Here is a 27523-nt window from a genome sequence, read left to right as displayed (position 1 = left end):
ATTTCAGTTAGAGCACTTTGCTGTTCCAGCACGATTCCTGAGCATTCAGGGGCACCCTTGGGCTTGTGTTGTCTGAAGAGCTCTAAGTAAGACTGCCCTTTAGAAAGGACAGTGCTTGATCAGGATGCCAAGAAGTGTGATTCTTGCCCTCAGGTGGTAATGTGCTTTTTAGAAAAATGTTAAAAATTCTAACTTCCATTCTTTTTTTTCTCTCTCTTAAAATTCCACTGTCTTTAGTATATATTCTTCCAACTTCCATGCAGTGAAGAGGGAATCCGATGGGGCTCCCGGGGATCTTGCTAGTTTGGAGAATGAGAGGCAGATCTATAAAAGCGTCCTGGAAGGTGGAGACATCCCTCTCCAGGGTCTGAGTGGGCTCAAGCGACCCTCCAGCTCGGCCTCCACTAAAGGTAACTGGGGGAAGCCTGCAGGGCTCTGGCTCATCCGCACGGTTATCTGGGTGTCTGTCACCCATCCACGCCCGTTATCAGGATGTCGGCAGTGGGTGACTTCCAGCTACGAGGATATCCTTTGCCTGCGCAGGTCCATTTCCAGGCCTTGGAGGCCTCTTAGTCCCCTCCCCTAGTTTCTCACCGGCCATTTTTCTTTCTGGTATTAGTGGCTTCCCTTCCTTTGAACCCCAACCTTGCTCTCCCTAAAGCATCTCTCTCTCTCTCTTGTTCTGATTCCCTTTTCTGAGAACGGAGCTGAGCCTTAGCTCCCATAACTCCAGCAGGGTGGCCGTTTTCCGTTGCATCTTTGCACCTGCTTTGCAGCACAGATTATTTTGCTTCCGGACATCGACTGGAAACTAAAAAAAAAAAACAAAAACAAAAAAAACACAAAACCCTTATGACAAATGAGCATGTGACCTCTTTTTTTTTTTTTTTTTTTTTTTTTTAAAGCGGCTTTCAGCTTTAACCTAATGGGTCTGTTTATTTTATTCTGCATGCTTTCCAGTGGATCGTAAAGGTGGGAATGCTCACATAATTTCTTCATCTTCAGTTCCTAGCCGAACGGTTAGCACTAGCAATGCGTTAGGCCCCTTGTGTAAGCACAAGAAACCCCTGTCCGCTGCGAAAGCCTGCATTTCGGAAATCCTTCCCTCTAAATTCAAACCCAGGCTCTCTGCTCCCAGCGCTCTTTTGCAGGAACAGAAGAGCGTCTTACTGCCAGCAGAAAAGGCTCAGAGCTGTGAGAACCTTTGTGTTTCACTGTCTTTGAATGATTCCAAAAGAGGTCTCCCCCTCCGAGTGGGCGGGAGCATCGAGAACCTGCTCACGCGCTCCCGGCGGGACTGGGACAGCAAGTCGAGCAGCACCGTGAGCCTGCAGGAGTGTGGCACCAGCGCCAGGAGGCCCTGCCCTCTCTCCAGAAGGGCCGGGTTGCAGTTCACTATGTTCTATCGGGACATGCACCAGATCAACCGAGCTGGCCTCTTCCTGGGTTCCATCTCCTCCTCAAGCGTGCGAGATCTTGCCTCCCACTTTGAAAGGAGCAGCCTGACATTGGCCAGGGGTGAGCTGGGCCCCAGCCAGGAGGGCTCAGAGCACATCCCCAAGCACACCGTCTCCTCCCGCATCACAGCTTTTGAGCAGCTGATCCAGCGGTCCCGGTCCATGCCGTCCCTGGACCTGTCCGGGAGGCTGAGCAAGTCCCCCACGCCTGTACTGTCCCGGAGGGGCCTGATCTCGGCCCGCTCGGCTGAGTCCCTCCTGGAGTCAACCAAGCTCCGTCCCAGGGAGGTGGACGGGATGAACCCCGGGGGGCTCTACGCCTCCCCGACGTGTGGCAATATGGCCGAGCCCACCTTGGGCTTCAGGGGCCTCGTGCCTTCTGAGCCCCTCTCTGCCTGCTCTGACGAGCTCGACCACTGTTCAAACGTCTCCAGCGACAGCAGAGAGGGCAGCAGCGGCAGTGTCCACGGAGACTTCCCCAAGCACCGCCTCACCAAGTGCAAGGGCACCTGCCCGGCCTCGTATACCCGCTTCACCACCATCCGGAAGCACGAGCAGCAGCAGACCTCCAGGCAGCCTGACTGGCGCCCAGATCTCAGAGGGGACAGGAGCACACTCCTCAGGAACATCTACCTAATGAGCCCCCTCCCTTTCCGGTTGAAAAAGCCCCTCCAGTACCACCCCAGGCAGCCTCCCTCTGGTGACTTCTCAGCCCCTCTGGCAGGCCAGAAGCCAGACTTCCCCAGCCAGCCCCATCAGGACGAGACCCCCTCTAGGGGGAAGCCCTCGGTTCCCAAACGCCTGTCTTCCCGACACACCATGGCGAGGCTGAGCCGGATCTTGGAGCCCCCTCAGGGAAGACCTGTGGTCCCAGAGGACTGCCTGAGGGCCTTTAATAATGGCAACTCCATGCCGTCCTCAGACCACGGCCTGGACAGGAACAACAACCCACAAAGTGAACTGGGAACATCCCTTGGAGGTGGCCTTTGTGTATTTGCCCAGTCTCCCCTCACCCGTCTCTCCACTTTGCTTGCTTTGTCCCCTCCTCCCGTGTGCCCTTGGTGCTCATTTTCTGGTCTGTCCTTTGTTTTCTGTTTGTTTTGCTTGGCAATTAATCATGGCTCGTAGTGGCTGCACTTCTTTAAAAACAAAGCCCCCCCCCCCATGTCATTTAGACTAACCACCAAACTCTGTTTCGAAAGAAAAATTGGCCGTTTAGCTCATCTGAGAAATTGGTCCATTTGAGCTCTTGAACCCCTTGCAGTTCACACCAATCCTCAGTCCCCCTGCGGTTTTTTGAGAGGCAGCCTCTCTCAGTGGCCCTGTGTGTGTGTGTGAGTGTATGGTGTGTCCCTGTAAGGTCCTGCACGCCTCTTAGTAGGGACACTTTTCAAAGAAGGTCCTCTCTCTGCTCACTTTTTGCCTTCTGATTCGTTTTCTTTGTATTAAGCTAGTTTACAAGGAAATCCAAAAAGTGGGGCTGAGGGGGAAGGAATTTGGTTTTTCTTGTCCTTCAGAATTTGATTATTGGTCAATAATCCATGATTGTAAAAACTTGATATTTGTAACGGATGAAAGGTAAAATCTTATCCCAGTCTGGTTTCCCACTAAATCTTTGCCTGTTTTAATTCTACTTTGTTGTTTTGAAGATTCAGAATCACCAAGACATTTTATACCTGCTGATTATTTGGAATCCACAGAAGAATTTATTCGAAGGCGTCATGATGATAAAGAGGTAAATGCTATCTCTAAAATCTCTTAGCTCTTACGCAGATAAAAAATAGGAAGGAAGCAAACATTCTAGTCATCTGTCACAGAGGTGACCTGACCTAGCAATGGGAAGCAAAAATTGGCATTTTCACAAATGGGTGTTTATGTAACCTAAGCTCAATTGTTCGCTTCTCCAAAAAGTAGGACTTATTTCGCCACAGGCACTAGGTTGGAAATGCCAAGTCTCACTAGCGCCCCTGCAGGAGAGGTTCAGAAAGAGGCTGCCTACCACTGCATGAGGGGATCTGGGGTTCACTACTCTCATCCCCTCCCCATACCCACTTTGGTATTCTCTAAGGAAACCCACCCACGTGTTTTCCCATACTGCCCACCCCTCTTTGGCACAAAGCACAACTCATACTGGGAAGGGTGCAGCAGGAGAAAGAGGAAACAGAAATAATAACCACCATGATACATTTTATAAAACAATTTGACGAAGTTGCCTTTAACTCAGGAGGAGGAGAGACACCCTAATAAATGTTGGGGAACCCCCCCCCCCAAGAAATTCAGGACGCACACATCTTCTCGCAGCTGCTGAAATGTCTGTACTGCAGTGGAATGACTGACAAGGCAGGGAAAGGATTTCGGAAGAGGTAGTTCTGCATATCGGCTAAATGGGCAAAAATCCCAAGCTTCTTTTGTGATAAGGTGGTGTTATAAGGCATGCTTTCTGGCCTTTGCATGCCCAGGGGAAAGGGTCCTATAGATTAAACCATCTCCGATGACCATTTTCCTGTATCAAGTTAAGAAGTGGAAGAATGGCTTTGAACCTGGTGGCAGTAGGGGACAGTGTTCATGTGTATGCAACTCTGGCCCCTTCCCTATAAAGTCTGAAGCCTTTTTCCTATTTTCTGTTTTGCTGAGTGGTTTCAGAGTTAAGGCGGGTTTTCCTTAAGGATTTAAGGTAAGGCTGACCTTGAAGGGGGAGGGGTCCTGGATGATGATAGTCATTGCTGCTGAGACAAAAAGACCATAGTGCTCCCCCTCTCCAGGCATAACACCATATTCATGAAGATATTTACACCTGTCCAGGGGGGAGAAAACAAGGAAGCATTTGATGTACAGACTTACAGTGAGTGTCCGTCAGGCCACAAAACTGTTTCATTTCTAGTCACTGTCACTGAGATACAAGAGTCCCACCTATGTAAAGTGAAAGAAGGTGACATTCCATTTTATTAGTATAAACACTAGTATCCAACATGGAAAGCTTTGTGAATAGAACCGTGCCTGCCACATGGGGGGCATATTTTACTCGGTCAGTTTACCAATTGTTATATTATAAGGTGCGTTCACAAGGTGACCAGCTTGTTTGCTGAATAACGCTGGCTCACAAATCCTTAAGAATGTCATGTCTTTATTCACGGTATTTGCCTTCTGTGGTTAATCTGTGGGAACGATGGATTTGTTGAGGTCAGACTCAAGCACTGGGTTGGGAGCTTTGCTCCATTGCTGTCCACTTTCACTGATTTTATGTAACCGTGGCCCAAGCACCAGGGACGTGGCAGCCTCAAACCTCGGTCCATTACCATTGATACAGAAACAACTCACACTTCCAGCTAACAGAGTGTCGGTCTTGACGTTTTTCTGTGCAAATGCTTTATTCCTAATATTGATGATAGTGGCATTTCTGAAAGTGAGAACATGTCAGTCCTAGAAGGGACATTAGTAGTCCTCTGGCAAAGCCCTTGTTTTAGCCAGGAAAGGACTCCAGTGGGGTAGAGACTTGCCCAAGGTCACGTAGCAAGTTAACTGACACGAGAGGCACAGCTGGAAACCAGGGCTCCAGATTCCTGGGCCGGTCCATTTTCGACAGCACCGGGCTTTGCAAAGCACTTTCTCACGTGTTTTCTCATTTAATCTTTACAACAACTTATCTGAGCACTGGACATCCCACAGCCATTTAATGAGTTGTTACTTGATTATTTGCAGACCCTGGAGAAAAATGGATAAATCAGGCCCACCATCCTTTGGGGCTGGATATCTCTTGAGGCATTTAATTGCCTGCTGGAAGATGACTAATGTCTTATGAAAATGTTAAGAATGACCATTTCTAACTAATGCCTTTCTATAAGGAATGTTAATCCCAGGAATGTGCAACTGGTAGGGAATAAGAAAACACATTAAAATTCTACTCCATAGAATTTTCAATAGGAAATGAGAACATTTGGTAAAATGCAACATTGTTGAATTATTTGAAAAAGCCTTTAAAAATAGAAATAGATGACCATTTCCTTAACCGAGGAGAGTGTATTTCTTCTAAACCCAGGTACCCATATTCTTCATCTTCTATGTTTATATTCTACATCACTCCTTTAAACTCAGCTTCACTTCACCTAACGAAGAACAGTTAAGTAAAAAGTACAGTAAGAAAGTAATTGATGTTGTCTGCCAGTCACATAAATAGCTTTTAGTTCACATGCAAAGGCCTCCTAAAAATTGTGCCCGGAATAAGCGTTGGCCAGCCGATAAGGGGTGCCGTATTTTCTGGAGTGGGCATCTCTACAGAGCATATTAGAATAACAGACTAAGGAAGCACAAAAATGACCTAGTTGTCGTAGGTCCTGCATTGTAAGGGCCCAGATTTGGGTAGCAGGAATCAGCCAGCCCTGGCCCCACCAAGGGAATACACTGGGAACTCATCACTGCCTAAACGAGGTGAGGCTCGCACTCCCAGCCCCCCACCTCCAGCCCAGCATGCCTGTGAATGCTCCGGGCACCTCCCCCTGGGGGACCTGGGCTTTGTTGCCATGTACTGGGGACAGGAGGCTTTTGGCTGAGCCAGAGGATGGTTTTCCAAGCAGTGTAACTGTCTGGAACTCGTCCTTCCCCCATGTCCCAGTGCTCCCCATGTTTCCCGTGCAGTGCTGTCTCCCTCCTACACGGAGCGCGTGGAGTGTGGTTACACCAAGGATGTAGTAGTTGTGGCCATAAAGCCCGTCTGACGCCTGCCCCTCAGAACTTCTCCCTATTGATCCAGCACCTGTCTCCTCAGTTGTGTCGTTGGCAGTTTTCCAATACCCTGGACCAGATGATTCACTGCCCATTTTATGCAATTTCATGGCAGAAACTTTTAGCGGACCAGAGACGACTTAAGCGTGAGCAAGAAGAGGCCGATATTGCAGCTCGTCGCCACACGGGCGTCATTCCGACGCACCATCAGTTTATCACTAATGAGCGCTTTGGGGACCTCCTCAATATAGACGATACGGCAAAAAGGAAATCTGGGTCAGAGGTCTGTTTTGGTCGCCTCAGTCTGCTGCTTGACCCAAAGCGATACTTGCCTCCCCTCAGCATCGCCTTCTGTAGGCCAAATTAGTTCTCCAAACGGCATCTGTCATCCTGGCTCCCCCATAGGCTTGCTTTGGCTCTTCTGCGGCTGGTCATGGACATGAGTCCCATTATGTCCTTGCTCTGTATGTTCAAGCATGCCTGGCTGTGGGACCGGGATCCGCTGGCACCCCCCCCCGCCCCCACTGCATGCCTTAGAGCGTCGCCTGCCTTCGTGAACCCAGTCCTCTACATCCTGCATTTTATCATGACACTGTGCTGCCTGTGCATTCTGCCTAGAAACTTTATATTTTAGTGCGTGTGCATTAGTAACTGCAGTGTGGTCAGTTATGAGTCTTCTTTGAAGAGATGGTGTTGTGAAACTTACTACAAAAGTTCGCAAGCGTTGTGTTACTTACGCCATTTACACAGGTCCCGAAATCTCAGAGAATGAAATTGCCGCTCAGTATTAACTGATGAATTAATTGTAAAGGGTGTTTAGCAGTGCTACAGCCTCACTGAAAAACTTTGAAACCCAAAGAGTTTTGCAGTTAGGATAAGCCCACACAGAGTGAGAGAGCCCTCTGAGAGACATTGCGTTTGTTCCCTTAATTTTGACATTTCTCAGCTGAGATTATAAAACTTAATATTACAAAAGGCACAAAGAAAGCATAAACCTTTGAAGTGATTTTTTCTGGGCTTTGGTCTCCTGCACTAAGATCAACATGTTGAAATTATTTTTTTTTAATAATTTTTTAATGTTTTGTTTATTTTTGAGACAGAGTGCAAGTAGTGGGGGGCGGGGCAGAAGATCCGAAATGGGCTCTGTGCTGACAGCAGAGAGCCCGATATGGAACTCAAACTCACAAACCGTGAGATCATGACTTGAGCCAAAGTCAGACTCAACCAACTGAGCCACCCAGGCACCCCGACAACATGTTGAAATTCTTATGCTGGCCAAATGCTGTGTCTTGTGTCAGGGTATGTTTTGCCATGTAGCCCTCAGTGGCTCCCTAAGGATTAGCTCCTTTTGGGGAAGTGTGTGTGTCTGGGGCTTGGGAGGCAGGGAACTGGGCGAGTGACACCAAAGCATATATAGTTTTATAATCTTTAGATGTAACAGATTAATATTCACATTTCTGCCTTTTGAGTGACAGAGGCACTGGCTATTCATCAAATGGTTTTTGTTTTGTTTTTCAAAGAAGTGGAAGGTTTCTGTGACAAAGAAAAGAACCAGAATGAAGGAAGGAGAGCAGGGAAGGGGAAAGGAGGCTCTAAGGTGATGGAGAAAAAGAAAATGTAACAAGGAAGAGGCAGAAGTTGGCAGGAGTCACTCGGACGCCAGGGAAAGACAGCCCCCAGTATTCCAGCTCCACAAAACCACCCTGTTCCGAAGGCTCTGGTGACAGATTATCTGCATTCACAGGCCCACCTGCTTGCAAGTGATGGAGAGGAGGGGAACCTGGAAGGCACCAGAGGGCTGCATGGTTACAGGTGTAGGTAATACAGGCACGTGAAAATGCAGCTGGGGCATCACAACCACGGAAAGAAGCAGGCCAGCTGCCTAACCCATCCTGCCTCCCTTCCAGAGCAGTGATTGTCAAACTTGAGCGCTCATCAGAATCTCCTAGGGGCCCATCCGCAAAGGTTCTAATTCTAGGGTGGGCCCCAAGGATTGCATTTCTAACCACTTCCCAGGTGATGCTGATGATGCCAGTTTAGGGACCACGCCCCGAGAATCACTACCCTAGATGTTGACTGACAGACACGGGAAAATAGGGACCAGCAAGTCCCGGGTGCACAGGGCTGTGTAGATGGACATCAGCCCCACTGAGGAGAACCCGAGTGACCACCAATTCTGTGCGAGACCCTGTGCAGAGGCAGAAATAGGACTCAGGCTGTGTCCTTGGGAAGCTGGGAGTGTAGTGGAAGAGGCATCCTCCTGGCAGTTGTGTCTGTTGTAGCAAGTGACAACGTTGTACAAGCCGAGAGAGGGAGGAATGGATTAGGCCTCAGGGAGACAGAGACAGATAAACAGGGCAATGATGCTCTGTATAGGCAACAATGACTCATGACACGTCTTAGCAGCTCAATGGAATCAGTGTTTCTCAACCTGGAGTAATGTGTGGATTCTGTTGAATGGGCAAAAAAATTTTTTGTTTTCACCAATCCCCAGTATTGGCCTAAGCCAGTTTACAAATTGAGTAGTAAATTGCACACCTGTAGAACTCAGTTTAACCAACAGGTGATATCATTTTGCCTGAACTCAGTTGCCGCTCAAAGTGTGAATATGGTGCTATTTGGTATACATTTTTTAAAGTTCACACAGCTCTACAGCTGGCTGTCCTGGGGTAACCACCACGTTTGTTTTTTTGTTTTTGTTTTTTAATTGGAATCCCTGAAATTTTTGTCCTTACAATGTTGGTCATCTGGCCTTCTCTTGCGAACTTGTCATTTATCATTCATTCCACATCTTTCTTATTTGCTGGCAACTATGAAATTGTGCTCTTTGGTCACAGACAGATACAAATTCGGGCACTGAAATTGTGTGGCATTGATTATAAAGTAGTCGTTTAGTTGACCTGTACTATATATGTGAACAGATAGAAACATCGACGTGAAAATGCAAAAATAAATTCCTGTGGGGAATTCATCACCCTAAAGAAAATTCCTACAAGATCCCAGCTTTGGGGGCCTTCACGTAAGGGACATATCACTGAGGGGTTTTGGACCTAACCCTAAGCTTGATGGAGCTTTTAAATACCATTTTATGTTCCTCACTGAGTCTCCCATTTCCCACCGCCCACCCCCCACTTTGTCCTCTAATATTGAAGAGGAAGTGTGTGAGACCACGTTAGGAATTGAGAGTTGATCTGAGGGACACTTGAGAGGCTCGGCCAACTTCAAAGCAAGGAAGTGACAGACAGAAATATTTGAGAATGTTATTTGTGCTCTTGCGTGACCGTAGATGGAAGCGTAAAGAACACAAAGTCAAAAGAAGCTTTGTACGTGTAGGAACTAGAGGTCAGACCTGAGTGTGGTTTTGGAGGGAGGGCTGGCGTGACTTAGCAACAGACTTGAGGAACTGGAATCTGAGGAGGACTTCCAGGCCTGGGGGATCCAGAAGGAGAGGAATACCCAAAAGGGAGGGAAGTCCTGGAGAAAGAGAATGAACTCAAGGCTTGCTGTGTCTGGCTTTTGAGGTGATCTCACAGAACATGAGTAATATATGGAGTCAAAGATGACATGAGAGGTGAATCAGGGTTTCATCCACTTGCAAATCATAATTTTAAGTCAGACAAATAGAATATGTCCCCCAAAGATGGAGACAGTAGATAAGGAATGTCTGAGGACTTCTGAGTGGTGTGTGTGTGTGTGTGTGTGTGTGTGTGTGGTTGTTGTTGTTGTTGTTTTTAATAGTCATGGTCAGCTTTGGGGAAACAGCACTTCAGCTATGAGACTTTTCAAAGCATCTCTTCCCCAAATCTGGCCCTCCTTGGGGAGATTCTCATGCATGACATAGTTGATCAAACATTCATCTAATGTTCTACTGAGGTCAGATAAGTGGAATTTGGCCCAGATTTCTACACCAGAATGAACTAGTTAGAGTGAATTTTTCTGCTTTGCTTTCTGGAAACTTCTGAAAATGTGTCCTTTCCATTGTACATAAATTGTGATTTTAAATTGTGACTGTTTCTTGTGTTTAGATGAGACCTGCCAGAGCCAAATTTGACTTTAAAGCTCAGACCCTAAAGTAAGTACCACCACTTTGTTGTTATTTTTAACTGCCTCTTTGAAACACAGCTCACTTGTAGAGAAGAGATAGAGGAAAAACAGCAATGATTCAAAACAGTAATTTATAGAGTTTACTACGTGCCAAAGACTATTCAAGTTACATATGTTAACTGATTCAGCCCTCACCAGAACCCTCTGGGGTTGGTACTATTATTACCCCCTCATAGTAATGGAGAAACCAAGAGGCTGTGAGGGTAAGGAATTCGTCCAAGCTGGTCAGTGCTAGAGGCAAGGGATTCAAATCCAGGTAGCCTGGGCTCCTACCACCATATGCATGCCACCCTGCTGCCTCCTATACAGGGATTCAGTTTCCTTGATGAAGCGGAGGCCAAATCTGACCCACTCTTTCTCTGGAAGAACCAGAACCAGTTTCTAGGAAGATAACTTTTTTTCGGTTTTGCTGCAACATCTTACGACATTCAAAGCTTATGGGAACCCACAGAAAACCAACATTTCTCTAAGTATGTTCCTCAAAGTGCTAGCTGTGTAAAATATTTCTTGAAAAGAGTATTCCATGCTAGAAATGAATCTGGGAACCACTGCTTCCATATCTCCCATGCCCCTTTCTCCCCAGAGACTTTGCTATTGATGTAGTAATAGCTCTAGAAGGCTTTCAATGAAGAAACCTGATGAGCTCATTTAACCCAGTGTTACCTAAATTCACATGACCAGGAAGCCTTTCTATCTCCATGGAATGAAATTTGGCAAATGCTACTAAAGACTGGATTCCACGAGGAACTTACTCAGTTCCTATCTAATTATGGGTTAAAATGGGCCATGAGTTTCCACTGGTGGCAATACCAGCAGCCATCCCATCGTCCTGCTGATAGAGGTCCCACGTCTCCATCCTCGGTGATGGGAGGGAGAGTTCTCCATCACTGGACGCTGGGAAATGCCATGGAGAGGCCACGCAACCATAATTCTGATCTTTTCCTAACGCTAAACGTGACCAGGCCACAGTTCCCAGACCTACGTACGAATCTGCTGTGTTGGGTTTGTTTGTAATTACTCTAGTCCTTTAGCTTATCGGCTCATGAGAAGTGGCAGCCTAGTGTGCTGGGAAGATGGGCTCTAGAGTCAGGAAGCCCCGTGCATGAGTCATGACTGTGCCACTTACTGTCTCTGTGACCATGAACAGGGTCACCAAGCTCCACCTCAAATTTCTTCATTTATAAAATGGGCATAAAAATGCCACTATCGCGGGGCAGCTGAGGCAATGCTTATAAAACATTTTGCAGAATGTAGCAAAAGTCAGCATCTCCCCTGCCCCTTCTTTTTAACCAGAGAGAAGATAACAGAGGTATATAAATTGATTTTTAGTTTAATCAAGCAATACCTTTTCCCCTTTTTTCTTTGAATTGGGCGAGACCCACATAATCTTTGAATGGTATTGTGATGATTATATTTGTGTAGATTTCATTAAAATGTCTTAGAACAATTTTGTCCTCAGAGCGACCTTGTCAGAAGAGAGGGAGAGGGCTGATGGAGACAGAATTGTCACTATTTATCAGTATTGCTAATGCTGGAGAGAGGGCTCCTTCCTCCTGACTCGGTGCTATTATCACACCAAGTTCCCTCCTAGAACAGTTAACAAAGCTTTTTTTTCTTTTTAATTTACATCCAAATTAGTTAGCATATAGTGCACCAATGATTTCAGGAGTAGATTCCTTAGTGCCCCTTACCCATTTAGCCCATCCCCCCTCCCACAACCCCTGCAGGGGTTGTTCTCCCTTGGAGAACCCTCAGTTTGTTCTCCATATTTATGAGTCTCTTCTGTTTTGTCCCCCTCCCTGTTTTTATATGATTTTTGTTTCCCTTCCCTTATGTTCATCTGTTTTGTCTCTTAAAGTCCTCATATGAATGAAGTCATACAAAACTTTTTTTTAAAAGAGTAAATGACAGGGGCCACCTGGGTGGCTCAGTCGGTTAAGCATCCGACTTTGGCTCAGGTCATGATCTCACAGTTCGTGAGTTCAAACCCCGCATCAGGCTCGCTGCTGTCAACACAGAGTCTGCTTCGGATCCTCTGTTGCCCTCTCTCTCTGCCCCTCTTCTCTCTCTCTCTCTCTCTCTCTCTCTGTCTCTGTCTCTGTCTCTGTCTCTGTCTCTCAAAAACAAACATTAAAAAAATTTAAAAAAATAGAAGAGCAAGTGACAGATCCATTGACTTGAGTCTTCTAAACATCTTTAATCACTGGGTTCTACTTTTCTCCACAGTACGTTACTTGAAAAAGTGTTCTGTAGGAGTGTTCAACTCAACCAAGTTAAACAGGTTTCTTACCCACAGGACTTCTCTGAGCCTCTACTGTACTAATGCATGTGGTGACACTCTGGAAAAGATCTGAAGTATATCATATTACTGTTTCTCAAGCCTTGTTACCACCAGACCTTGCCATGTGGTTCTTTGGGACATGGGCATGTGGTCCCCAATGCAGGAAGGATGGCAGCCCCAAGCACCCCATGGCACTTCACCTTTGGCCATGACTGCAGACCTCTCAGCCCTCCGCAAGCTTTCCTCCTCCTTGTTTACCAGTGGGGCCGTCTCCAGCTGCAAATCACTTAGGGTGGCCAAGCAGGGGGCATAGAGATCTCCAGCAGGAGTGGATATGCTGAGCGTGTCGCACATCCATGTGTCCATGATTGGGGAGTGAAGAGAGGAGGGAATTCAGAGCACTGGCAAGGAGAGCTATAGCAAAAACTTGGCCAAAGACATTCTTTCTTACGGAGACAAATGCCCCAGGTCCCCTTCACGGGCCTCCTCAGGATCAGAATCTTGTCTACCAGTGCGAGACCCACAAAGTCTGCCTTGTTCCTGCATTCAGCACACTGCTGACTTTGTGTAAAGTCTTCCAGATGTGTCCTCGTTGTTGAGCCAGCACCCATCGCATAACCGTGGGACTTCCTGGCACACTGCAGAGTAGGCACCCCCCCTCCAGACTGCAGTCAGAGACTTTCTTCCCACGCTGTTGGCTTGATGCAAATGGAAAAAGATCGAAGTCTTTTTTTTTCTTAATTCAAAAAGCCTTTCAGTGTGCCTGGCTGGTTCAGTCAGTAGAGCATGCAACTCTTGATCTCGGAGGTATGAGTTCGAGCCTCACGTTGGGGGTAGAGATTTACTTAAAAATAAAATCTTAAAAAAAAAAAAAGTTTACATCCGTCCCACAGAAAACTGGAAAGATGCCAAAAGAGATGTAATTTCCCAAAGAGTGGGGTTCTCACTTCCAAATATGGAGCCCCCTCTTGTATCGTCTGTCTCCTTTGACCTCACTCAAAGTCTCCTTTTGCTAAAAACTGGAGTGTCTTCATCTTCCACATTTTGAAACATCTGCTAAAATGCCATGACTCTCTGTCGACAGGGAGCTTCCTCTGCAGAAGGGGGACATTGTTTACATCTATAAGCAGATTGATCAGAACTGGTACGAAGGAGAGCATCACGGCCGGGTGGGGATCTTCCCGCGCACCTACATCGAGGTACTGTAGCTCCTCTTTCCGGGGAAGAGCCCCGTCGTGCCCAAACCACCACTTACTTACCAAGACCTTGTGTTTTGTTTCCTCCCTTCCTCTCCTCCCCCTGCTTTCTGCTCTTTTCCTTCTTCTCTGCCTCTCTCCATTTCTCAGCTTCTTCCTCCTGCTGAGAAGGCTCAGCCCAAGAAGTTGGCACCAGTGCAGGTTTTGGAATACGGAGAAGCCATTGCTAAGTTCAACTTTAATGGTGATACACAAGTAGAAATGTCCTTCAGAAAGGTAGGCGCCCTCTCCTCTCGGCTCTGGGGCTCTGTTGGATGGCCGGGTTTTGGTGGGGAAGTGGCGTCACAGCCAAATATAGCCTGGTGGTGCCATCGCTATGCCTAGGAGATGTGCCCCATCAAGGATTGCATTAAAGGCAACTGGAGAATTTTCTGAGGCGAGGAATTTAAAAAAATAAACCCCAGTCTCTGTCACGGGTTAATTACATTAAGTTCATTGACTAACGGCAGTATTTCTGGAATCTTAGACCTCTTCAATCAATATTTATTGAGCACCAAATGACATGGTAAGTGTTGGTGACTAGGTTTCACACTATATTAACATCGCCCTCGTAGAGAAGAGCGAGTCCTTTGACACCAAGAGAAGTTTGAAATACTTTGAAGCCAAAAGTTAACGGGTTATCAGCCGTGCAACTTTTGGGGAGTTAAAGAATCTTTCCAAGCTGCCATTTGCTCATATGTAGAATGAAGATAGAGGGGCCTCTTCTGTAGCTGTTTTAAAAGGCTCTGTGAAGCCCCCAGAGCGGCACACAGCAGCTGGTCAGTGCTCAATGAATAGGAGATGGCGGGGTTCTCCTCACTGCCCTCGAGGAGCTCGGCGCGCTCATTTTCAGACAAGTAAGCTATGCGTGGATGCCGTCTTTCCCAAGGATCAGATGCTCTCTTCACGTGTCAGAACTCTCTGGATTGCTACAGTTACTAGTTACTGATTTTACTGAGTATAGAGGGAAATCAACACACGCCTTAGAAAAAGATGAACTAAGGGTGCCTGGATGTCTCTGTCACTGAAGCGTCTGACTCTTGGTCTCAGCTCAGGTCTTAATCCCATACTTGTGAGTTCAAGCCCCGCATTGGGCTCTGTGCTGGGCTTCAAGTGTACTTAAAAAATAAAACAAACAAACAAACCAAGCAGTAACAGCAAAAGAGATGAGCTGCCTTATGGAAAAGAGAGGCACTGGAAGCACCCTAAATGCCCAATATGGGGGAACCAGTAATTAGGTCGTCATATGTGTGTATAACAGGATAGCCTGCAGTGGGCCCTTCAGCTGCTGTTGCAAAACCATTAAAAATGTAGAATTATATTCCTTGAGAAAGGAGGTTTACTGTATGTAGAAGGTTGAAAAAGGGAAATACAGTGCAGACTCCATTTTTGTAACAACAACAAAAAATATGTGCAAGTCTAATTCACATGCATGGAATTAAATCTCTGAAATACATCATCTATCAAAATATGAACAGTGGTTTTCCCTGAGTGATCATTTTATGGGCAACAATTATGTTCTGCTTAATGTTTGTGTTTTAACTTTTCTATAATGATACAGGGGAAATTAAAGTTATAAAAAGGAAGGAAAAAGATAACCCTCCAAAACCTTTGCCTTAGAGAAAGTTGGGTATCGATTTTGTGTTAAATGAGGCAAAAACCATACGTTTGGCTATTCGCTTGGGGGAATGAATCTGAAATATTTCAAGACCGAGCTCGACTTCCCAGCTTCCAGGTAGCTCTCCTGCTGTTAGTATCCCCATCTCGATGATCCGGGTTTCGTCCGGGTCTAGCAAGGAAGGTTTCTCTGAACAAAGTCTGTGATAACTGATGAAGCATGGCCCAGGGTGCAGGTGGGGGCCTCAGGCATACCAAGGCATGCTGGGACAAGGACCCTTGTCTCGCCGTGTCTTACAGGGTGAGAGGATTGCGCTGCTCCGACAGGTGGACGAGAACTGGTACGAAGGGAGGATCCCAGGGACGTCCCGGCAAGGCATCTTCCCCATCACCTATGTGGACGTGATCAAGCGGCCACTGGTGAAAAACCCCGTGGATTACATCGACCTGCCTTTCTCCTCCTCCCCAAGTCGTAGTGCCACCGCGAGCCCGCAGGTACCTAAGCCTCTCGTCACTGGTTTTCACACTCATGACAGATACACAGTGCCGATGGCACACAGCCTCCCGGGGGTGGTTCTTCCACACTGTGATTAAGAACCGTGTGCAGTAATGCAGAGAACACACACCAGGGTTTGTTTCCATGCATACAAATGACATTTTTCAAGAACTTGGAGGGAGCACGCTTATTTGGGGGAAAAGAAAGAGCTTAAGGTGATTGCCCTGAGAGTAAGATGATTGGGGCAAGAGACATAAGAGTCCTTATCAGTTGGTCCAAAACTCTGTATGGGAGCATCCTGCCCTGGGTGAAGCTGGCTGTCTGGGGACCACCAGTGTCCCATACATACCATGACCCAGCATGCTTCTCTTCATCATCTTACTGGCCAAGGCTGGCCTGCAGAAGACAAAGATTCAAAGAGAGAATTGCATGTTCTCGTCCTCAGACATAAAGACTAGATCCAGAGTATTCTTTGCAAGCAAGAACCAGGCTGGGAAAGGAACATATAGCATTGCTACACTGGGCTGAAAGGAAGTAGGTTTATAGGCGTAATAAGATGTTTGCATCCCTAAACGTCATGAACAAACTGGTTTTAAAAAACATGAAGTTTTTTAAAGTTCCAAATCCATCCCTACTTTCCCAAAGCCAAGAAAGAATGAGGGCCTTGGGTTCAGAAGAGGCAAGGTAGAGTGACTTCCTGTGGAGGACACTGACCACACCACCGTGGTCAGTTGTAAGGAGGGTGGCAGAGGCGTGACTGGACCCGGGATGACAATTGGATGGTGCCTCTTTTCTGTCATCCTCTCATTATTTCCTCCTCTTCCACCTGCCCGTCACTGACCCCAGGGATGGTTCTTGGCAGAAAGAATGAGATGGGCTGACCCAGGGCTTTCTGCACAACGAGATCCATATCCTGAGATCTCGTGGAGAGAGGGTGTGGGGTTGGCACAGGCCATTCTGCTTTGTGATAATACGAGGAGCTCGGCAAGATTTTTCACTGGGGTGTAGCCAAGCACGACTATAGAACGAGACAACTCCACTACTCATCCTCCTCTCTGGAAGGCTCTTTGCTGAGAACTCTGGAGAGAATAAAAGCCCAAAGAAGTGGCAGGGCACCTTTTTTGCCTTTTGTGGTGTTGTGGGTCAGTTGTAGAAGGGGTGGGGTGGTGCGGGGTGGGGTGGGAAGCTTCAAATGTGTCCCTTTGAAAGTCTGACTCTGCAAACCAGGCCAGCACCATCTGTAAGTGCCCTGACAGGCCCCTTTCTCCCACGTCCATACCACTCACTTCACCTCTCCTCCACTACCTGCACACACCATGCACACACACGCGTGCACCGACATTCTGCTTTCTCTCCAGTCGCACCAAACGATTTCATTGGGGGGACACCAGAGTGTCCTCATCCTCTCCATTTCATTCCTCTTTTGTATATCCCTTGTGATTGTTTTCCTTTCTTCTTTATGCTGACACTTGTACCTTTTGCTTCTTTCCTTTGTTTCTCCTCTCTCTCCTTTTCTTTTCAAGTCCCCCGGTCACAGCCAACTCCTCATGCCGGCCCCCTCATCTCTGCCCCACCCCCACCGAGCCCTGTCCCCTGAGATGCACGCCGTCACCTCTGAATGGATTTCGCTGACTGTAGGGGTCCCAGGCAGGCGGTCTCTGGCCCTGACCCCACCCTTGCCTCCTCTGCCGGAGACTTCTGTCTACAACACTGACCACCTCGCCTCGTGGGCAAGGCCCGGGCCCTCCCTGTCTCTCAGCCTGCCCCGTTCGAGCTGGGCAGATCGTTCCACCCCACGCTCCCTGACGTCCCCACTGGCCCTGCCTCCCCCCCACAAAGCCTCCTCCCTGGTGCCCGGTGCCCCGGCCTCCCTGCACATCAACGGGGACAGTGGTATCCACGTGCCACCCTCAGGTGTCCGCCCGGAAAGCTTCTCACGGCCGCTGCCGGGGAGCTCTGATAGGGTCATCTGCGAGCTCAGCGACGCCTTTAGCAGCCAGGGTAAGCGGCAGCTGAGGCAAGAAGAGCGTGGACAGTGTGAGAGGAGAGCAGAGCGGGAGGCAGGTGACAGATGCCCTGGAGCACCCAAGATCTCTAAGAAGAGCTGCTTGCGACCTTCAGACGTGGTCAGGTGCCTGAGCGCGGAACAGAGACTCTCAGATCTCCACGTCCCCGAGGAGAGCCGGCCCAGCAAGCCCCTGGGTAGCCCTTTTCCGGGAAGGGAGGCTGAGCAGACAGAGCCGCGTAGAGGTGGCGAGCAGGCTGAGAGGAGGGCTGCTGGGAGTGCTGTGAGCCAGGTAGGCCTGCAGCATGACCGTGTGTGCCTTGGCGTCTCAGGTGCAAGGGGGGCTGGACGTCTCACCCGCGGCCCAGTGGATGCCGGTGAGAGCCCTGTGCTTGCCTTGGGAGCAAAAATATTACCCAGGAGGGAACGCAGGGGTCATCGACTAAGGTGTCAGGCTGGGGACAGTTGGAGGCGAAGGACAGTCTGCACTCGGGCCTCTTGAGGTGACTTAGAAGTTGCTCCCATCTTGGGCGCCTCTGGGCCCGGTGCAAAAGCCCGTGAGAAGGAAGACCTTCCTCACGCCCATTCAGGCCTTGGAGACTTTCCTCGATTTGCTCTAACACAGCTGAGAACACCAGGCTTCAGTGTGGCTCCGTGTGGCTTGGTTTTGTGTGAGACGCACTTTGTTTCCATAACCCGTGGCGCTCTGCCAGTGCTCAGCTGCGTCAGGTCTGCGTCCTGTCTCGTGTTTGTGTGGGAGCACAGGGCTTTTGTGTCCTGATGCACAAGTGCGTTTTGGTTCTGGGGACCAGAGCTGGGGCCCTGGGAGGCAGACATAGGGTCCTTGAACGGACACACCAGGTTTTTATGGGACTGGCCCAGTTTCTCTCTGGGTCAGCTGCAAAGGTTTCAAGGACCACAGTGGCCTTAGGGTGTTTGAGGGCTGAAAAATGGGAGGGTGGGGCTGGGGGTAAGCTTGGCAATTAGAGCATGATTCTAGTTTTGGCTATGCTGTTCAATACCCCAGAAGTCAAAGACTTTGGACAACTTCTCCAAAGTAGCTGGGGTTGAATGCCCATTCACCTCTTACCGTCTATGCCTGGGCGTCCTTTGCCCTCTCTGAGCCTCACCTATAAAATGGAGATGATGCTCTACCTCCTAGTGTGGCTGAGAGGGTTCCATGAAGTAATGAGTGTGAAGTGCCAAGTGCATGGGGTGGGAACAGAATGTGGTCAGCTATCCATTTTGGGTGGTCTAGAGCTGCTTCTGGAATTGAGAACATTCTAGAATGCCTTTAGTATCAGATGGAATTCTTAAGTCCCATTTATTATTTACCATGTACAGTGCCCACAGTAGACCATGCTTGATCCTCAGGCCCGCAACCCTAGTTTTTCTCTAAAGTTTCATTTATTCACTCAACAAATATTTATTCGAGACCTGTAGACACCACCCTGTACTAGGGCAGGGTTCAGGGGTCAGCGCCTTCCTGCTCTGGAGGAACCTGTGTTCCAGTGAGATTGGCAGACACAGCCGCATCATGACCGCAGTAACAGAGGTGGGCTCAGAGGCCACAGGAGGACAGAGGCCTGAGACACAGACCAGGCCAGACCTCCAGCTCCAGCCTGATGGTTAGGAGTGGAAGATCTTGCCACGGGAAGAGCAGTGTGGAATAGTGATGAATAATCAGGCTTAGCCTTTCGCCAGCGAGCCACTGTTTTCTCATGTGCAAAGCAGGAGCGAAAGTCTTCCCTCCCTCGTAGGGTAGTTGTAAGGATTAGATGAGGTAAGTGAGGTGCCTGGTATGTGAGAAGGCTCCATAAAGTAGATTGTTTTTCCACCTCTGAGCATGGGGCCCAGGGAAAATAGCAATACCTGGGGAAGGCCTTGCCTGGTAGAGCAGGGGCTCCTGGAGTGTGTGTTCTAGGAGGGAGAAAAGGGTGTGTCCTGTTAAGGAAAGAATAGTTGGTTAGGGAGAGATAGTGAAGGGACTAGTTGGGAAGAATTTAATGTCTCTGACACGGTAACAATTCTGTAAACGTTCTAAGTCAGCCCACAGTGCCTAGAGACCTCGTTGTTGTCAGCCCTGAGTCACCAGCACAGCCCAATTCCAGGACCCAGCGCGTCCAGGAAGTGCACGTAGTGCCGGGGCTCTGGGCGAGTTTAGGGATGCATACTTCCCACTTCCTAATGGAGGATGGGAGTTGGGGGTGGTAGCTGGCAACATGGAAAGACAGGCCTGTTGAAAATTGGTTTTCCTTTCTTGGTGGGCCTCCAGACCCCAAGTGTACGACTTCCTGTCCCCTCCCTTCTTCCTGCTCTTCCAGGGCCAGCCCCTTCCCCACGGGTGTGCACAGCCCCGGGCCCTGGCCTTGTTCCCTCTGAGAGTTGGAGGAGTTGTGTGAAAAGGGCTCCTGCCCACACACCTCCCACCCAACCCCTGTGCTTTCCCCTCATATGACTGGGACCCGGAGCCAGCCGCTCAGGAAAGGGGGACCTGCAGAAGCTCCCTGCCCCTTGAGGCCCTCTTTGCATGACAGAGCTAAAGATGGAAAGGACTTCAGGGACAACTGTTCTTTGGTGGCCTGCCAGCTTGCTGTGGCCTCAGGCTGTGTCACTTATTGGGATAAATGCATTGTAGGCCAGTGTGTGTGATCAGGAAAATTGTCAGTCGCTGTTCTCCTTGGGGAACTGAACCAAAAGTTCACTTTTATTATAGTTGTTAGGAAGCTGGGTTGAGTATGTGGCCAATAAGTGAGGGGGTTTAGCTGAGTAACTTAAGTGAAAAGACATTCCGAAATGCTGTGATCATTTATTCTTTCACTCAAGTATCTAGGATGTTCCAGGCACTTTGCTAATGCTGCAGGAAACAGAGAGGGATAACTGTCATCAAGTGCTTCCCGTTGCTCTCAGGAAAGTGTCCTCCTTCACAGGCTTTCAAGGCCTCATGTGATCTGGCCATTTAGACAGCAAGCCAGCTTCACCTTCCAAAACCTTCTTGCTTGTTTGTGTGGATAATTCCCACCTGCCCTTTACTTCTCCACTTAGATGTTACTTCTTCCAGGAAATCTTTCCTAACAACCTCTCCCAGCCCCTGTAAAACTGGATTAAGTGCTCTGACCTTCTGCTTCCATAGCCCCTGCACCAGACTTTAGGGGGCACTTCTCAGCTCTGTTGTATTCTTACCTTTGCTTGTCTGTGTCACCATTAGAGTGTTAGCGCCCTAAGGTCAGGGATCATGGTTCCTGATATGTGGAAGGTATTCAATAAATATTTGTTGAGTGAAAGAAAAGATTAACAAGTGACTGACTCCAGTGAAAGGAAAGTAGGATCTCCATTGGTGGGGGATAAGACATGTTCACAAATAATTATGATGCAGACAGGAAAGGAGAGTCAAGTAGTTCACCCTGAAAGTTCAAGATGAGGAGAAATAGTAAGCAACTGGAGAGGGAAGGTGCCAGTCTGATAGACTTTGTAAGAAATGTGGCATTTCATCTGGGGCTTAAAACACAGGGAGGTTTATAATAGGCAAACAGCAAGAGGGTGTCATTCGAGGCAAGCAGATAGCCCAGCCAAGACCCACAGGTGGAAACGTGAACAGGGGTATGGAGCTTTGGGAGCTTTGGGTGAGGCTTAGTGTGTCCACAGGTACATAGAAGGGGGTTCTGGGGAAGGGGCCGGGAGCAGAGCTTGGAGGGGCTCCTGTATAGCACATAGGTTTTCATCCGCACCTCCTAACACTGTGTCCGGTCCCCTTCCTCACCGTGACGTGCCCCTTGTGAGTCAGTTGTCAGACTTCCCTGTTTGGTGCTAAGTCCCTGCATTGCTGCTTCCTTCCCCTGAGTCACCTGTCCAGCCCCACCCCTGCTGCCCCCCAGCCGTGCGGATGTGTGAACACTTGTGTAAGGTTTGGCTTTTCACTCCTTTGTAGACTCCCAAGCTGAAATCACATTGAGTCAGTTGCTCATTATTAGGTGTGTGTTCTCTGGACAGCGGAAGGTGTGGATGAAGTGCGGGGGGTGTTTAGGAGAACCCCAATCTAGAAAGGAGAGCGCTGTGTCGAAAGTCGGGATCCCCGGGCTCTGGGCCAGCTCTGCTGTCGGCCTGCTGTGTGTCTTCGGATGAATCACTTCCCTTCTCTGGGAGCTTCCTTATCCATAAACAAAAGATTTAGACAAGAGAACTAAAGTTGTTTTTGGCACTGATATTCTACGATTAGCTAAAACTCCTGTATAAATGAAAGGGAAAAAAAGAACAAATCCAAAATTTTAAGGAGGTGGTTTATTATAGACCTGCAGATGTTCACAACTGAAAAATGAAAAGGTTTTCCCTTTGGCGGGGGTGGGGGGGCAGACAATGACATAAATACAAAGAAAATGCCCAAGAGTTCAGAATCATCAACCAAATTCTTGGATTTTATCAGGCATCATTTTGGCCAAGGAGGTTTGGGGTGATCAAGACAGTGAAAGAGAAGAGCATCTTGGAAATCTGTCATTAGCATCATCAAATATTTATTGAGCCCTCCCAAGATAGAGATGCTGTTTGCTGACTGGCATCCAGCTGTGGTTTTTAAGAGTTCCTACAATTGGTGTGAGAGATCCTCATAGAATTTCTGAATTAAAAAGAACCTTTACAGATCATCTACTCCAGTAACTCTTAACCTGTTCTGGGTCACAGAACCTTTGAGAATCTGAGGTCAGCTGTGGACTCTGGGACAGTAGTTTTGGGTCGAGGGTAGTGCACACACAGTTTTGCATCAAGTTTCAGGAGATCCACACCTGAGTCCGTCCGAAGGCTCCCTGGGAGTCCGTGCCTCCCCGCCCTATGCCCAGGCTAAGAGCACCCCCGTCTGTTCTCCTTTTATGATCAGATGAGAAAACTGAGGGCTGAGAAGAGTGACAAAGTTTCTGTGATATTTGTTTGGGTCCCAAAGAGAAGGAATCCAGTCAACAGTAAAAACAGCATTCAGAAAAGCCATGTGGATCCTCAAAGCATCTGAGAAGCACAAGAACAGCCTTGGAGAAAGGAGAGGAGAGAGAGCTACTCAGCTGATGGCAGAAAGATGCTTTGGCGGATTCCCTCGGAATCCATGGAAGCTAGCTGCATTCCCAGAAAGATCAGAACAAAGACCTAGGCCTGCTCTGAACATGGAAATTAGAAATAGAAGGGAAAGCATGTAATGCAGTTTACGAGAACAAAAAGGAAATAAAAAGTGGTAAGATACCCAACTAAAATTGGAAACATTTTCCTTTTACTCAGAAGGGAAATCTCTAAATATGTACAGAGGGTTTTTAACAATTTGCAGGAAGGGGAGAGGCATTGGCCACAGTTATAAAAATAATCAGGTGTTATCTCAACACCTGAGGGTAGGGAACTAAGACCCAAAGTTGAAGTGTCCACCCCCAAAAAGGTGTTAGGAGAGATGGTAGGTATCCATAGCAACCCTCATGCCTGTGTAGCCACACAGTACCTCCCGAGGTACCTCCTCAAGGAGTACCTCCTTGATCACTGACCTCTCCAGCTATTCTGATGTGTCCCTCAGGCAGAGCACAAGTGCAGAGAATCAGGGTGTCGTAGAATGCACAGGACTTGGTGTCTGAGAGACCGGGGTTCACGTCCTGGTTCCTCAGTTACCAACTCAGGCATGTTGGGTCTTAGTTTTGTAAGATGAGGTAAATGTTGACCACCTTGTTAAGAGTATGAAATGAGATAGCATGGAGATGATCACGCCCCGCACAGAGCATGTCACTGCGACTCAATAAATACCTGTTGGATGATACCAGGCCACAGGGAAAGGGAACAAAAGTTTGCTTTATCTTCCTTCTCCCGTTCCACCTAAGAGAGGAAGATGGAGGTGGGGGAAGAGAGGAAGGTAGAAAATGGAAGAATCCTTCTACTTTGTGTGAACAAACCCAGAGTTTAGAAAATTGAGAATTTGCACTCTAACTTAGTGCTTCTCCTGCTGTCTCGTACCTGGAGTATGAAGGCATCCTCTTGTAAAGCTTTTGATTTCTTCATCTTCGGACACACATTTGCTATTACTCCTCAGATCACTTTAGGAGAGAAACAGACCACATTACAGACCATGAGGACAAGGCTGAGTGTTTGAGTTTAGTGTTGTAATCAGATTCAGATTACAACGAAGTAGTGTGTTCTCTGTGGAGTAGTCTGCAAGAGGGTTGTGTTTAGGTGGTAAATAGTTGAACCGGTTGATTGTAATTTGTTTTATGTTTAAGCTGGGGTGTTTTTCTTTTCTTTTTTTATTTTTTTTAATGTTTATTTTTGAGAGAGAGACAGAGCGTGAGCAGGGGAGGGGCGGAGAGAGAGGGAAACACAGAAACAGAAGCAGGCTCCAGGCTCTGAGCTGTCAGCACAGAGCCTGACACAGGGCTCGAACTCATGAACAGTCAGATCATGACCTGAGCCAAAGTCCAACGCTCAACCGACTGAGCCACCCAGGCGCCCCTAAGCTGGGATATTTTTCTTAATAAACTGAAGGAGAACTTGGTGGGGTCCCATTTTGAGGGTCCTATGGGGGTTTTCTAGAGCTGAAAACCAGAAGCCCAAACCATTCAGGCCTCTGACACCTCAGGCCCAGGTGCCTGTGGTGTTCTGAGAGCTGCAAATCTACCGCCGTCCAGGGCAACCCCTCACCTCCCATGCTGCCAGAAGGAAGCTCTCCATGTACATCTGGAGGCTGCAGTCACAAGCCCTCCACCCAGTCCTCAGTGGGCCTTGAGTGGGGTGCATCTGTTCTTAAGGCAGGTCAGCCCTGCCCAGCCCTGGTTCTCAATTCACAGGATGCATGTACTCTTATGTTAGAAACTTAGAGCCAAGAAGAATGTTTATGTAAATCATGTCCAATCCTCTTATTTTACTAAGAACTTGAAATTCAAAGACATTAAGCGTTTTGCACAAAAGATAGCGAGTTAGTGTCATAGCCTGGAACCCAGATTTCCTCATACCCAGTCAGGTCTCCTCCTAGGAGGCCAGTGTGGGTCACCAGAAAGAGAGGTGGGGTGGGGTCTGGGCAGGTGAGAAGATAGGTGTGTGTGGTGAATTGAGGAATGCCGTCTCTGAGCCACTCAGGGGTATTAGGAGGGCAGAAGGGGCCTGAGATGCTTCCAGGGGGGTAAGGCCACACTGAGGTTGAGTTCTTTACTCTCGTTCACATCTCCAGGACTTTCTGCTATTCTGTACCCTGCGGGCAGTTTATTTGGGGCTTCAGGGCTTGGGCACATACCCAAAGCTGGAAGAGAATGCTTGCTAACTCCCGTGTTAGTGCCAGGTGTTCTGTGGATCCAGAGGGATTAATAGCCCCAGGGAGGCCAGGGTCAGATTCCTGGGGCACTTCTGTGCACTGCAGATAGAAGGGAAACAGAGCACAGGTCCATGCAGGATTGCTCACTCTGGGAGAATAAAGTGAGCCCTCCAGACCAAGGCAGGGGGCAGTGTGTGAGTGCGTGTGCAAATATGGAGGAAAAGCAGTTTCTGGATCAGTAACTAACTCCTGCTTACTGATGGGGGTGTGGGGAATGCCTCTGTGTGTGTGTGTGTTTGTGTGTGTGTGTGTGTGTGTGTGTGTGTGTGTGTGTGTGTGTGTCTATTGGGCTGATGGCTGTTTTTCTAAACGTGAAAAACTGGGGCGCATCTCCAAGAGTCTGAAATGTACTTGGCGTAAGATAATACTCCCTTTATTCTTAACCCCGGATGAGGTCCTTGTTAGAACTTTGTCTACTTTTAGGCTTAAATAAGTAGGGGGAGGGTGCAGAGCAGCACTGCCCAGGAGACATATAACATGAGTCATGTATGTAATTTAAACTTTTCTGGTAGTACAATGGAATGAATGAAATTAATTTGAACAATATCTTTTATTTAACCCAACATATCTAAAATAGTATTAAACTACTGATAAAATTACTAATTGATATAATAGTATATAATCAATATAGTAATTATGAATGATAATAGTTTGCATTCTAAATTTTGTGCTAAGTTTTTGAAATCCAGTATTTCAAAAGTGTAAGTATTTTTACACTTACAGCACATTTCATACTGGCCACATGTCAAGTGTTATGGGCTACCATATTGGACAGCATAGGTTCAGAGAAAGAGATACATAAAGCTGTATACAGTTAGAAAATGGGGCCAGGGAAAGAAAAATCTATACCTAAAGGAAAAAAATCTGAGGGTCAACAGCCTTCAAAGTAAAGGACAAAACCCTACAATGAATATCAGTGGTCTCTACTGCCCCTGAGGATTCACCTGCCACACGACACCCCCCAGAAAAATGGTTTACATCTCAACTACCTGAAATGTTTGATTTAAATATAAGGAATCCATTTCAACCAGGGAGAAATTGAATCTTAGCTAATAGGATAAATGTTTATCTTGCCTTTGTCCCTCATCCCACACACTATGAGTAAGGAACCAAACTATCCTTACCTCTCGGGGACAACTTCAGTTTGTACTAGATGTTAACTTTGTCTCAATGCGAAGGCTATGATGATGATTATCCTCTGATTTGGATCCGACCTGAGACCAAGGAAGGTATTAGCTATGTCAATATCCATCCAGTACTGTGGATCCTTGAGTTCATGACTGGACCATATCAATTACCGTACCCTGTACCTTTTACATGCAGAGAAAGTATTCAGGAAGAGACAGGACAGTGTCTACTTTCACAAAGGGCAGAAGCTGGGTGTTGGTTGCTATCATCATAGACATCCCAACTTGGCTCGAGAGGAGGTGGTGAATGTCGGTTAGACACTGAGGACTCAGTCCTCAGTGGCTTTGCCACATTGTGCAAACCTTCACACTTCCCTGAGCCTTAAAATGTCCTTTTCCACCCTCTCCAAGTCAAAGGGTTAGTATAAAAGTCAGATGAGGTGATGGACCTCCATGTGCTTTTAAAGCTTTTGTTTGTTTTTAAGTGCTTTACAAAAAAAAAAAAAAGGGCTAATAAAATATCAGGTTCTTTTTACTGTATGTGATTCACCAAGCCTCTCTTAAGCACCAAATATTTGCTTGACGATCAGTGCCAGTCCCTCCTTTGAGATTAAGTTGATTGTAAGATGCTACAGGGCTTCTGTAAGCTGTGGACATCATGTGAAGAGATTGTCCACATCCTCTCTTTGTTCTCCATTTGACCTGAGGTCATTAGGCCACCAGCTGAAGTTTGGGTTTTTATGCCAACTTTTATTTTCATGAGGTGTGACCCAGACTGATCAGTCTTGCCACACTGTAGCTAGCCAAAGAACTTCAGTGAAGGATAATTAAGGTCCTCTTCAGCCTTGCTCCCCAAAGTTTATCTGTGGGCCAGCATCGTGGGCATCGCCAGTAGACAGACAGAGTCTCAGGATGCACCCCAGACGTGTCAAGTCAGAGTCTGCATTTTAACAGGATTCCCAGGCGATACCGGCATATGCTAGAGGTTGAGAAGCAGCGCCCAACAGCATCCCATCAAGTGACAGCCTTGGCTTCCGTGTCCTCTGGGATAGGCAGCTTCCCTCTGTCAAAATCTGCCCGTGGGTGTCACCTAGTCACCCAGAATACACTTCATTTTTCTGACACCTGAAAACCCACGTAACAAGTGCTTGGAAATGGCATTAC

General features: G+C 47.7%; 1 protein-coding gene across 42 annotated transcripts in view; it reads left to right on the top strand.

Annotated features, from left to right (window-relative positions):
* SORBS1 (sorbin and SH3 domain containing 1) overlaps positions 1–27523 on the top strand; it is a 116652-nt gene that overhangs the window by 80692 nt on the left and 8437 nt on the right. For 35 of the 42 annotated variants that reach the window (XM_049645436.1, XM_049645434.1, XM_049645437.1 and 32 more), the window contains 7 exons: positions 238–410; positions 3107–3192; positions 6292–6459; positions 10202–10248; positions 13646–13760; positions 13908–14033; positions 15714–15908. In XM_049645436.1, coding sequence (XP_049501393.1) covers positions 238–410; positions 3107–3192; positions 6292–6459; positions 10202–10248; positions 13646–13760; positions 13908–14033; positions 15714–15908 — 910 coding nt within the window. Of the gene's footprint in view, positions 1–237; positions 411–960; positions 2437–3106; positions 3193–6291; positions 6460–10201; positions 10249–13645; positions 13761–13907; positions 14034–15713; positions 15909–17432; positions 18207–27523 lie in introns of all 42 variants that reach the window. The other 7 variants (XM_049645445.1, XM_049645462.1, XM_049645476.1 and 4 more) reach the window with 2 other exon arrangements.

This window comes from Panthera uncia, chromosome D2 (assembly GCF_023721935.1).
Source record: "Panthera uncia isolate 11264 chromosome D2, Puncia_PCG_1.0, whole genome shotgun sequence".
Taxonomy (NCBI): domain Eukaryota; kingdom Metazoa; phylum Chordata; class Mammalia; order Carnivora; family Felidae; genus Panthera; species Panthera uncia.
The sequence above is the reverse complement of the archived record's forward strand: the minus strand, read 5'-3'. Positions and strand labels throughout refer to the sequence as shown.